Here is a 12646-nt window from a genome sequence, read left to right on the forward strand (position 1 = left end):
AGATTTTTAGTCACATGACACGCTTTAGAATTTTTAGTCGATTGTATATACCTTCTTGATAAGCCTTTCTATACAATGTATACTTTATATGTTTAAGAGCCATGGTAATATTTTATATATGATCAAATGTTTAGAAGTGTGGTGTTATATGTAAAGTCATTGACTCGAATTTGATGTTTGTTCTATGTTCTATGATCAATGTTTCTTTACCTCTGCCTCTGTTACATTTGAGCACTTCTTTTTTTTTTTTTTTGCAGTCCTATAAACCCTTTTGTTTCCAAAAAAAGAGACAAAAACTATTTCTTGCCGTATGTATGTATGTATGTATATATACATGCATACATATAGTAATCTCTCCACTATTGCGGATGTTATGTTCCAAAATATAATTTAAGTATAAAAAAATATAAATACCTATTAGCCAGAGACACCTGTGATATAATGAAGAGTCCACAATATTAATTTACATATATGAACCAGAAAATTTTGCATTGTAATGAATGCATGATAGGTGAACTGCAATATGGTGAGGGATTACAATATATATGTATATATATATATATACACACACACACACACACTTTATTAAAAAGCAGCAAAAATATCACAAAAACTGTTACTAAGAGTTTCATGTTCCCGTTCGTCGGACAGTTTTGTTTTGCTTTTTAACAAAGCATATTACTCTACCTGTGGTATTCGAGTACTATTTTTTCTACATTGTTTTGCATTTATGAGCTTACTCTGACATATATATATATGTATACATATATATACATAGATATATATATATATAGTAATCCCTCGCCATATCGTGTTTCACCAATTGTGTGTGTGTGTATGTATATATATATATATATATATATATATATATATATATTATATAATAGAAATATGTTTCAAGAAGAAAATAGAAACTACACGGGGAAAAGATATGGGGAATGTAAGAAGAAAAAGAGCAAAAATGCACATTGAATATCAAAAGAAAATAAAGGCTTTTTTATGAAAAGTAGCGACAAACTAGATGAACTGAGGTAGAATTAAGAGGAATTAAATTCATTATTTTGAATTGTTAGAGATTCAAAGTCAAACCAGTGTCATCATTGTTGTTCACTGTATATTGAGAGAAAGGAGGAAATCAGAATTTTGGATAATTGTTTATTAGTGATGCAGCACAGAATTTTGTCAGTGAACAGGTCGCGGTCTCAAAGGGACGAAAATATTTTGACAAATTAAATTTAAATGTTGAAGTGAATCTAACGGTTTTTCTGTGTTTCTTAAATGGCTTATAAACACCTTCCACGCTGCAATTGTCTTCGTTCCAGCACATGATCTCAGATCAGGTCGCTTGTTATGGAAGTACATCTCCGTAAATCTTTATAAGTATTTTTGGTTAAAACAGAACGTTTCATTGTTCCTTTGTATGAATTGGTTTCATATAAGACAACAATGAAACGTTCTGTTTTTACCATTTTTGGCCCTCTTTTGTGGGTCCATTTGTTCCAATCACTTAATTTGGTTAACGTCACTATACCAACAGCAGTATCACCAGCAAAAGTTATCCTGTTTATTAATCAAAGAGAAACCAGCAAGAAGTAGGAAAATAAAGACGATATTCAATCTTCTGCCTCGGTCTCAGCTTTTCTGCACCTGCATCACTATTAATCGCCACCACCATCACCGCTGTCGTTATCGTTACCACCATCATCATCATCACCACTATCGTTATCATCATTACAATTATTACCACTACTACCATCATTACGAACACCCCTCTCTTTACCACAACCACTATTCCACCATTATTAGCATCACCACCACCACTACTAGCATCGCCATCATCATTTACTCCCTCTGCAGCAGTAATAGTCATTAGACTTAATTTTAATTAAACGATTGTGATACATATATATACATACACACACACACATATATATATCTAAATATATGCTATTTTATAATAAAGAGTAAAATCATTAATGATTTTACCAGGGGTCAGCGCGTGGGAAGCTTATAGCCAATCCCTTGTTATAATTATCATCATCATCATCATCATCGTTTAACGTCTGCTTGGGTTGGACGATTTGACTGAGGACTGGTGAAACCGGATGGCAACACCAGGCTCCAATCTAATTTGGCAGAGTTTCTACAGCTGGATGCCCTTCCTAACGCCAACCACTCAGAGAGTGTAGTGGGTGCTTTTACGTGTCACCCGCACGAAAACGGCCACGCTCAAAATGGTGTCTTTTATGTGCCACCCGCACAAGCCAGTCCAGTCGCACTGGCAACCATCTTAAAATATTTATATACATACATACATACATACATATATATATATATATATATATATATATATATATATATATATACACACACACACACACACACATATGTATGCATATATATACACATATATACATATGTATGCATATATATACACATATATATATGCGCATATATATATATATATACATACATATGCATATATATACACACACATATATGTATATGCATTTATATATATATATATATACATAGATATTAATAGACTGATTGGTTTGTGTTTAATTAATTAGGATAACAGAACAAGTATATGTCTGTCTTGTTGTTGCCTTGGTTCTTTGATTTGGGTTATTATTTTGCTGTAATTACTGACCCAGGGTGTTAGAGAATGCCTGGCTGTTGCAATAGAATCTTATGATGGAATGAGACGATGGGGTGGAAGGGTGCATGGTAGTAAGTCACAGTTTATTGCCTGCGAAAGTAATGTTTTTTCCCCTATCATTACCCCCCACCTCACTCCATCTTCATCCTCTTCCTCAGAGCTGCCAAGAAACTGATGGTGGGAGGGTGAGGTGGGGGTGAAAAGTCAGTATTGGGGTGGGGGTTACGCCCACGGCAAGTCTTTCTTTCATTTTATTCTTCGACTTATTTCAATCGGGTTATTTTGTACATAGTTTTCTGTCTCGTACATATTATTTTGTTGTTTCTTGTAAGATGAAATACAGTACCAACATCAACAAGATGGGAGGTAATTCTTTCATTTCAGTCTGTCATTATTATGGTAACGTAGTACTCCATGCTGACATAACCCCCTCCCCTCACACATACACACACGTGTTTATAAGGGTCTTATCTTGCATGACCACCCCACCCCTACATCCCTCTCACCTGAAACCACATGATTGCAAAGTGAGTTTCTTAATTAAACAGCCGCCCTTGGTGACACGCAATAAGCACCATTCATGCGTGGGTCGTTACCAGTGCCACCTGACTGGTTCCTGTGCCAGTGGCATGTAAAAAGCACCATCTGAATGTGGCCGATGCCAGTGCTCCCTGACTCGCTCCCGTGCCAGTGGCACATAAAAGCACCCACTACACTCTCGGAGTGGTTGGCATTAGGAAGGGCATCCAGCTGTAGAAACCTTGCCAGATCAGATTGGAGCCTAGTTCGGCCTCCTGGCTTGCCAGTCCCCATTCAAACCGTCCAACCCATGCCAGCATGGAAAGCAGACATTAAACGATGCTGATGATGATGATGATGATCCCTGTGTTTAAATATCTAACTTCTACCTTTCACTTTAATGTTTCTTTCTTTAAAGGAAGTGTTTCTGTTCTCCTCGTGTTTCTTTATAACATTCACAAGTTTCTTTTTGCTCGATTCTAAGAAATCATTTAGTTCCGCTGTTGTTATTACCTCCGCTTTAGAAAAGGCGGAGGTGTTGTTTTCAATTGTGTTTGTTTGCTTGTTTGACTGTCAACAAGATATCTCAAGAACCACTGGATGGATTCGGATGTTTGGCCTAGTAACTGACACAAACTGATTAGATTTTGGGATCAATCCGGTACTGGACAAGGATTCTAGATTATTTTTCCAGTTTTTTTACTTAATTTCTGAAAGCGATCGGGTTCATTTTTATATTCTCGTTTGTGAGAGCACTTAAGTTTATTGCAGTTATTCTCATTTAAAAAAATCATCTCTGGCTAATCGTTGAGAGGATGTTGGTGTTACCTTGGCAGAGGTTCGCACTCTCTCAGTGCTCTTGTTTTATAGTTGTTTTCTATTTGAATCAGATCCACTCATACCTGCTATTTTTTATTTTTTACATGTTTCAATCATTAGCCATTCATTAATTGCAGTACCAGCATAAATTACTGGGGTTGAGATAGACAAATAGCAATAAAGTCTCTGCTGTAGTGAAAATGGTACACCCCTTCCCACATGGCAAAGTGGTATGACCCAGCCACTACGGAGCTAGTCACTCAGTCAGTCAGTAGTAGTAACAGTCATTGTATGAGTTCTCAGCTAGAGTTAGTGTCAGTTACGTGATATACATGGGCTTGAGTTACCATCAAGGTAGAAGGTCCAAATATTATTGTGATGCGGAGCTATCAGCAATAGCATGACAGATTAGTAAGAGATAATCAGACGCAGGATAACGCCGCAACATAATAGAAAGGAGAGAGAAACAAGATGAGGAAGGGAATTAGAGCTAATGTGCATTTGTGCACAGAAGCTCATGTGTGTGTGCTATGGGTATTAGAGGCTTCCATGTTTTATAATGACGAACAGTTTCAACCCAGCCAGAAATCTTCAGATTTCTTGAAATGGAATTTGTGTTTATTTGGTTCAAAAACATTGTGTGTGTGTGTGTGTGTGTGTTTGTAACATGAGCTTTTTTTTTATATTTGAATGATATGTGATTCTACTTTTATAAAAAGCTGTCGTGTGTGTGTGTGTGTGTGTGTGTGTGTGTGTGTGTGTCTGTAAGGTGTGGGTTTTTATTTGAGTGAAGTTTGATTCTATTTTTATCAATACCTGTCATTGTGTGTGTGTGTGTGTGTGTGTGTGTGTGGTTGGATAGATTATGCGAGTTTTAATCTGTCAATTAATTTAGGTTAGTACCTGCATTGGTGTGGTAGTTTTAACCTGAGTCCAGCATAACTGTAGAGAGACAAAGAAAAAAACAAGCTTCACTGGTGCATGGAGCTTATATTTTATATTTTTTGAGTAAAGAATTTTTGAGGTTGTTTTTTCTTTAGTCAATTGCACAATTACACTCCCAGCAGAGCATGGTTGCCCTGTTTCTTAATTACTTTGAAAACTTCACACAGTTTCTGCATTTAATACCCATGTTAAACAACTGAGTAACATTGAACTTCAAACATAAACTTCATACAATCTACTGAGTACTTTTTTCGCTTAATTACCTTTCCTTCCAGTGTAAAACCAACTTCTATTCATTATGTATGCATGTGTGTATATGCAAACACACACACACACACACAGGCTGTGCCAGGCAACTTTATGCTGAAGAGGAATCTCATTACCTGATTCCTGTTTAACCCTTTAGTATTTAAACCAGTCATATCCGGCCAAAATGTTTAATCTGTTTTATGTTCAAACTGACCAGATCGAGGCTCTCACCTACACTACATTGTTATTCTACATAAAGTAATTACACCATCAAGATCTTAAAGATATGAGATAATGCATGCTTAATTCAAATCAATGTGAATCAAAAAGCATTATGTTTGATAAAATAATCTGAACACTAAAGAGTTAATCTTTTAGCATTTAAGCCAGCCCGTATCCAGCCCAGATATTCTACCTATTTTAAATGCAAACCAGCCAGGTCCCATCTCTCACACCTACCCTATATTCTACAAATACACAACTACATCATCGAAATCTCAAAGCTTCAAAATAATACACGGTTAATTGAAGACAATGTGAATAAATAAGCATCGCATTGGACAGAGTAATCTGAACGCTAAAGGGTGCAGAAGGCACACACGTTCAACTATATACATTAAAGGGACAGGTTCTTCCACAAAACTGCTCTCAGTCCCAATGCTGCCACTGAATGGATGCATGCTAGGATCAAGTGGCCCCTATCAGTGCAACCCATGGCAGTAGCTCTCAATAAGCCCTTGGCATAGTAGGTCTGGTAGCTTGTTTCCCCCCTGCCCTTCCCAGTGTCACTCTAGGTACAGCTGTCTAAGAGGTTAAAATCAAGACAGTGAGATGGTCACATGATGTTGGAAAGGATTGCATAATTGCATTGTGGGTCTTGCTGGATATGAACTTGTCTCTTGTCATTATGTAGGACTTGTACTTGATATTTTTGTGCCCTACATATTTGATAGTGGGCCCTACCACTGTGCTTCTTAGCGATGGCCTTCATCAACTCATCAGTGTTGTAGTTGATAATGTCTTGGACCTTCTAAACAAGCTCAGCTGTCTTAAATGCATCTAACTACTGAGAATGTTTCTCAATAACACAACCCCCACCAGAGGCCTCCATCTATTTCCTGACCCTGAACACAAAGGACCGTGTCACATTAAAAAAGCTGGTGAACTCCAAGTCACTTGTCACTTTCTGTGTCAGATTGGGCTCTACCATGTCAACACTGATACTACCTGAGAGACAAATGAGTTCCTAATTGGCAGCACATGGCAGGTAACATTAGAATGGATTGTCTTTCATATATGAACTGCTACAATTGTGCTCACTTGTATCAAGCACAGCTTCTATTATGATGAAGAAAATTCTGGAATGACATAATTACACGTAAACCTTTCAGTGTTCCATAAATAACATTGTAATATATTTGTAAACTTGGATATTTTTTAAAACGGGGTCCACATTTTTCATTAACGAAACACTTTAAAACTTGGAACACTGGTAGAATGTGTCATATAAAACATCTTTTTCTCTTAGTCTTCTTAAAAAAAAAAAGAAATCCATAAGTTATTCCATGTTAAAGTTGTCGTATTTCTGTAATTTCAACCAATCACTGACGTCCATTCAGCCGATATACATTAAGTGCCGACTACATAAACAAACGATTCTGAAACAATTAACCCTAACCCTAACCCTAACGTTAGGGTTAAAGCAAATTTAAAATGAAAAAAGCAAATAAAACGAAGGTATGGAGATTAAATACGCTTTACATCGCTTAATCAGCCAAAGGAGTAAATGTAAACAACTGAATACTTGTCAGTGATTGGTTGAAATTATCGAAATAAGACAATTTTTTACATGAAATAAATTCGAATACAAAAATATTTTTCTGTTCTATAACACAAAATAGATAAGTATACGAAGTTTGAAAGTCTTTCGGTACCAAAAACACTACGTAAAACATTAATGAAAAATGTGGCCCCCACTTTTAAAATAGATCCTTATCAATTGTTATTAAATATTTATAGCTGTCATTAAGCTGTTCCATGAACCAATGCAGATTATTATAAGTATAAAAGCTGTCATTTGTGACAGCACAAATGTTTTGTCCTGTTGTTGTTGACAAGTGGTATGCACTATGATACTTGTGAATTATTGGTCACAGCTTGTTTTGGCTAAGATCAAAGTGTGTCTCACTGTTAAATATTGTTTTACTGTACAAGTGCTTAGCCTTTGTGTAAGAAGTTTATTGACATCTTTTCATTCCTCATTTTGAACATATGCTCCATACTTTATGATTAATAAAATTATCATAATTTTTACTGATACAAGTACTCTTGTATATGTGTGCATGTATATATATGTGTGTATATGTGTATAGTTCACTGTGTTGTTTGTTGAATTGGTTATCATCAAGGTTTTTGAGTTAACAAGGCAACCAATGGTTTCATGTGAAAAGATCTTCACAATTGTTCAAGCATACTTCATGGAAGTGTTGATACTCATTTCCATTTTGAATGAGAATACTCTCTCTCTATGTATATATGTGCGTGTGTGTGTGTGTGTGTGTGTGCACATGTGTAGATGTGTGTGTGTTTGTGTATTTATAGGTATGGGATCTTGGACTGGTGTCCTCTACTATAGCCCCAAACCAATCAAAGTTTTTTGAGTGGGTTTGGTTGATAGAAACTGCAAGACACCCTCTGTGTGTGTGTCTGTGTGTAATGTATATGTATATCCATGTATGTTTGTGTTTTATTGTCTTGACATTGTGTAATAGTTATAAGCAAGTATCAATGTCATACAAGTGGTATCATTTGTCTGTTTTCGTAGAAGATTAGTATGTAAAAAAAACATGGCATTTGTTTATCAGCTGTCCTGGTCACTTGTTTTTGTTTACCAATAGTCTTGTTGCTATTGTTGGCTGACTGTTATCAATTAGGCTTTTAAACCCATAAAGAAGATCTAGACTGTATCCACAGGATGAAATAATCACCCAGGTAGGGTTTTCAGTTGGTGAGTAGGTATTTGTCCAATTCCCAGTACAATATAGTTAAGAACAGCTTCAGGAACTTAAAAGTATTCTCTTATTGATTAAAGTAACTGGGTGTTTGAAAGCCAATACCCAGTAATTTTAATCAGTAACAGAATATAATGTGATCTTCTATAGGCAGCAACATCATCATTATTGAACTTTTGTTTTCCATGCTGGCATGGGTTGGACAGTTCAAGAGGTGCTGGGAGACCAAAACTGTATGAAACTTTGGTGTCTGCTTTGGCATAGTTTCTATGGCTCAGTACCCTTTTTAATATAAACTGGATATGTATATCATCATCATCATCACCATTTATCGTCCGTTGTCCATGCTGGCATTGGTTCAACAGTTTGACTGGGCTGGCATGTTGGAAGGCTGCACCAGACTCCAGTCTGATTTGGCATGGTTTCTACAGCTGGATGCCCTTTTGAATGCCAACCACTTTGAAAACATAAGGACACAGAAAATGTGTCATGGCCAACTGGAAATGGTGTTTCCTAGGGCTAAATAGCAGTAGCATTATTCCCTTTCATGAGACTGCCACATTAAGTCGGCAACATACCATCTTATTCATAGTAAGCCTAGTACTTATTCTATCAATCTCTTTTGCTGAGCCGCTAAGTTACAGGGATATAAACACACCAACATCGGTTGTCAAGCGATGGTGGGGGTCAAGCACAGAGACACAAATACATGCATATATATATATATATATATATATATATATATATGAAGAGGTTGACCCATGAAGACGTGGGATGAGGTGATGAAGCATGACCTTCGAATATTAGGCTTCACAGTGGCAATGACAGGAGACCGAGACCTTTGGGGATATGCTATGATTGAGAAGACCCGGCAACTAAAGTGAGGTTGCAGCCATGCATGTCCGGCCCAGTTAAGAGTGCCCCTGATGAATTGGGCGATATGATATGTTTGAGAAGACCTGCTGAGTCAAGTAAAACCAATATCGTAGCTGTGGCCAGTACCCCCTAACTAGCTTCCATGCCAGTGGCACGTAAAAAGCACCATCCGAACGTGGATGATGCCAGTACCCCCTGACTGGCTCCTGTACTGGTGGCACGTAAAAAGCACCAACCAAATGTGGCTGATGCCAGTACCCCCTGACTGTCCCCCATGCTGGTGGCACGTAAAAAGCACCAACCAAATGTGGCTGATGCCAGTACCCCCTGACTGGCCCCCATGCTGGTGGCACGTAAAAAGCACTATCCAAACATGATCGATGAATGAACTGTAACAACTCTTATCTTTTCCATTTGCAGTCAATGTTGGCGATGACCCTGAAAAAGTTAAAAGGATGCTACAATGTACAGAAGGAAATGTCCATGGAGGTGGTACTGGGACAGTGTATCTTACAATCTACAGGCAAATCTTGTAAAAAATTTGCTGGGGTAAGTTATTTATCTCAATCTTTCTCTCTTGTATGAATGTGTGTGTGTGTATCATCATCATTGTTTATTACCTGCCTTCCATGCCAGCATATAACTGGCGCTCTATAGGTTACGATGACGAGGGTGTTTCAGTTGATCCAATTGACGGGACAGAATGCTCGTGAAAGTAACATGCAAGTGGCTGAGCGCTCCACAGATACGTGGTACCCTTAACATAGTTCTCAAAGAAATTCAGTGTGATACAGAGTGTGACAAGGCTGGTCCCTTTTGAATTACAGGTACAACTCACTTTTGCCTGCTGAGTGGTCTGGAGCAACGTGAAATAAAGTGTCTTACTCAGGGACAAAATACACCACTGGGAATTGAACTTATGACTTTGAGCCAAATACTCTAACCACAAAGCCATGCGCCTTCACATATAATACACTAATAAAACAAACTCTGCTATTACTATGCACTAAGCCTTGTGAGTGGATTTGGTAGATGGAAACTAAGAACCCCCTATATATATATATATATATATATTTATATTTATATAAGGGCATTACTATAGAAGAATGCCTCACGCTAAAACTACCATAATAAACACATTTTTACCAAATGCGAGGAAATGCAACTCTCAAAAACTGGCTTCTCACAAAACAGACTTAACTATATATCGAACAATTTCACGATTATTACAACAATATGTAACTTTCGATCATCAGTATAGTATGGTCAAAATATTTTTGGCCCAAAAGTAGGTTTACAGTTATACAGTTAGGCACTTTAAATTTAAAACATTTTATTACATTTAAATTTCTATCTCACAAACTGAAAAGGGAGCTTGACAAAATTAACTAAATTAGCATAGAATAATGGTTTCATATTTTTTTTATAATTAAGATCTAGACTATTAATATATTAATGCGAAAGAGATAGTTGAATAACTGTAAACCTACCTTTGGGCCACCCTGTATACACACACACACGCACACACACACATATGTATGTGTGTGCGTTTGTTTCCCCACAATCATTTAACAACTGGTGTTGGTTTGTTTACTTTCCCATAACTTTGCAGTTTGGCTTAAGAGACCAATAAAGCTTTAAAAAAAATAGTCACAAGGGTCAATTGAAGATGGTGCCCCACCATAACTACAGCCCAATGACTGGCACAAATATAAAAGATATCATTATTCCATCTGAGATATTTAATTTTTGCTGATGCAGAATGTTGGCAGTTTTGTTAGATTTTGTATTCGTCGTCATCGTTTAACGTCCGCTTTCCATGCTAGCATGGGTTGGACGATTTGACTGAGGACTGGTGAAACCAGATGGCTACACCAGGCTCCAATCTGATTCGGCAGTGTTTCTACAGCTGGATGCCCTTCCTAACACCAACCACTCAGAGAGTGTAGTGGGTGCTTTTACGTGTCACCCACACGAAGGCCAGTCAGGCGGTACTGGCAACGGCCACGCTCATCTCGCTCGAGAAACCTCATGTGTCACCCGCACAAGAGCCAGTCCAGGGGCACCAGCAACGATCCCGCTCGAAAATCCCACAACCACCCCTATGCTGAAAATACTCAGAACTTCTGCCGTTCCACTTCTTTCTTCAACAACAACGACAACAACACCACCAACAACGGTAATGACTATACTAATGTCACATCTTGTTTTATTTACAATAAGAAAATAATGGCAGGATTGGTAGTTTAAAGCCTGGTTTACGTTTTTAAAAGTTTTTCTGGTTTCTTTCTTGCTTTTTTCTTTTTGAAAGTTACTTTTCATTTAACACACTCTTGTGAACAGTATGTTCACCACCGCCCCACCACCACCACCACCACCACTACTACTACTACTTTTGTCACCACCCCACTACCACTACTCCCCCCAAACTCACTCTTCAAGTGAAACTGTTATGAACTTTCTGAAGCAACTTACACACATATGCAAGAACAAGGAGTGTTTCTCTGTGTGTGTGTGCACTCATCTGCACACACACACACACACACACACACACACACACATATGTGTGTGTGTATGTATGTATGTTCATCAGTTAACATCCATGTTCCATGCTGGATGTGTGTGTGTGTGTGTATACATATATGCATACATACACCTTGAGCAAGTGTCTTCTCGTATAGCCTTAAGCTGACCAATACCTTGTGAGTGGATTTGGTAGATGGAGACTGAAAGAAGCCTGTCATATGTGTGTGTGTGTGTATCTGTGTGCGTCTAAATCCCCTCCATCACCGCTTGACAACCGGTGTTGGTGTGTTTATGTCCCCATTATCTAGTGATTCAGTAAGAGACCAATAGAACAAATACTAGGCTTAAAAAATAAGTCCTGGGGTCAGTTTGTTCTGGCTGTGTGGTAAGTAGCTTGCTTACCAACCACATAGTTTCAGGTTCAATCCCACTATGTGACACTTTGGGCAACTGACTTTTACTATAGCCTCGGGCCGACCTAAGCTCTGTGAGTGGATTTGGTAGACAGAAACTGAAAGAACTTTCTCGCTCTCTCTCTTTGGTCATCTCTGGTCATCTCCTTAGAGTTTGTCCACCACCTCAGTACCCATCGCTCTTCTGTCCTTTTATCTTTCCCCACTAACCATGACACTACTCCTTTCCTTGCTCTCCCCCCTCTGATCCTTACAACTATTCTGTTACTCCAGCACACCCGCACAGCAGTCAGTCACTTCACTTTTCATAACCTCACTTAAAATATTTCCCCATTACCCTTCTCTCATATTCTTTCAGTTGTTGTGGTTTGCTAATGACAAAGTACCCTCAAGAATACTGGAACCATAAAAAGCACCCCTCTTTCCCACACCCTCACAACCTTAATCTTCTTCTTTCTATCATATTTTACCTTTTCATCACCTGGCCTAAAATCTCCTCTCTTGCCAATATCTGGCTCATTACTTCAATTCTATGTTTAGTCTTTATGGCACAATACCACAAGAGCCTATAATTATTATTTACCATCACAGTTTCTGGCTTGTGTTTGTACCATTTCTCTGTCATT

General features: G+C 37.9%; 1 protein-coding gene across 1 annotated transcript in view; it reads left to right on the top strand.

Moving 5' to 3' along the window:
• LOC106869838 (chondroitin-polymerizing factor, non-catalytic subunit) overlaps positions 1–12646 on the top strand; it is a 70062-nt gene that overhangs the window by 41164 nt on the left and 16252 nt on the right. Inside the window, exon 2 of the mRNA XM_014915739.3 lies at positions 9502–9630. Within this exon, the coding sequence (XP_014771225.1) occupies positions 9502–9630 (129 nt within the window). The remainder of the gene's footprint in view (positions 1–9501; positions 9631–12646) is intronic.

This window comes from Octopus bimaculoides, chromosome 9, assembly GCF_046866305.1.
Source record: "Octopus bimaculoides isolate indiv1 chromosome 9, ASM4686630v1, whole genome shotgun sequence".
NCBI classification, from domain to species: domain Eukaryota; kingdom Metazoa; phylum Mollusca; class Cephalopoda; order Octopoda; family Octopodidae; genus Octopus; species Octopus bimaculoides.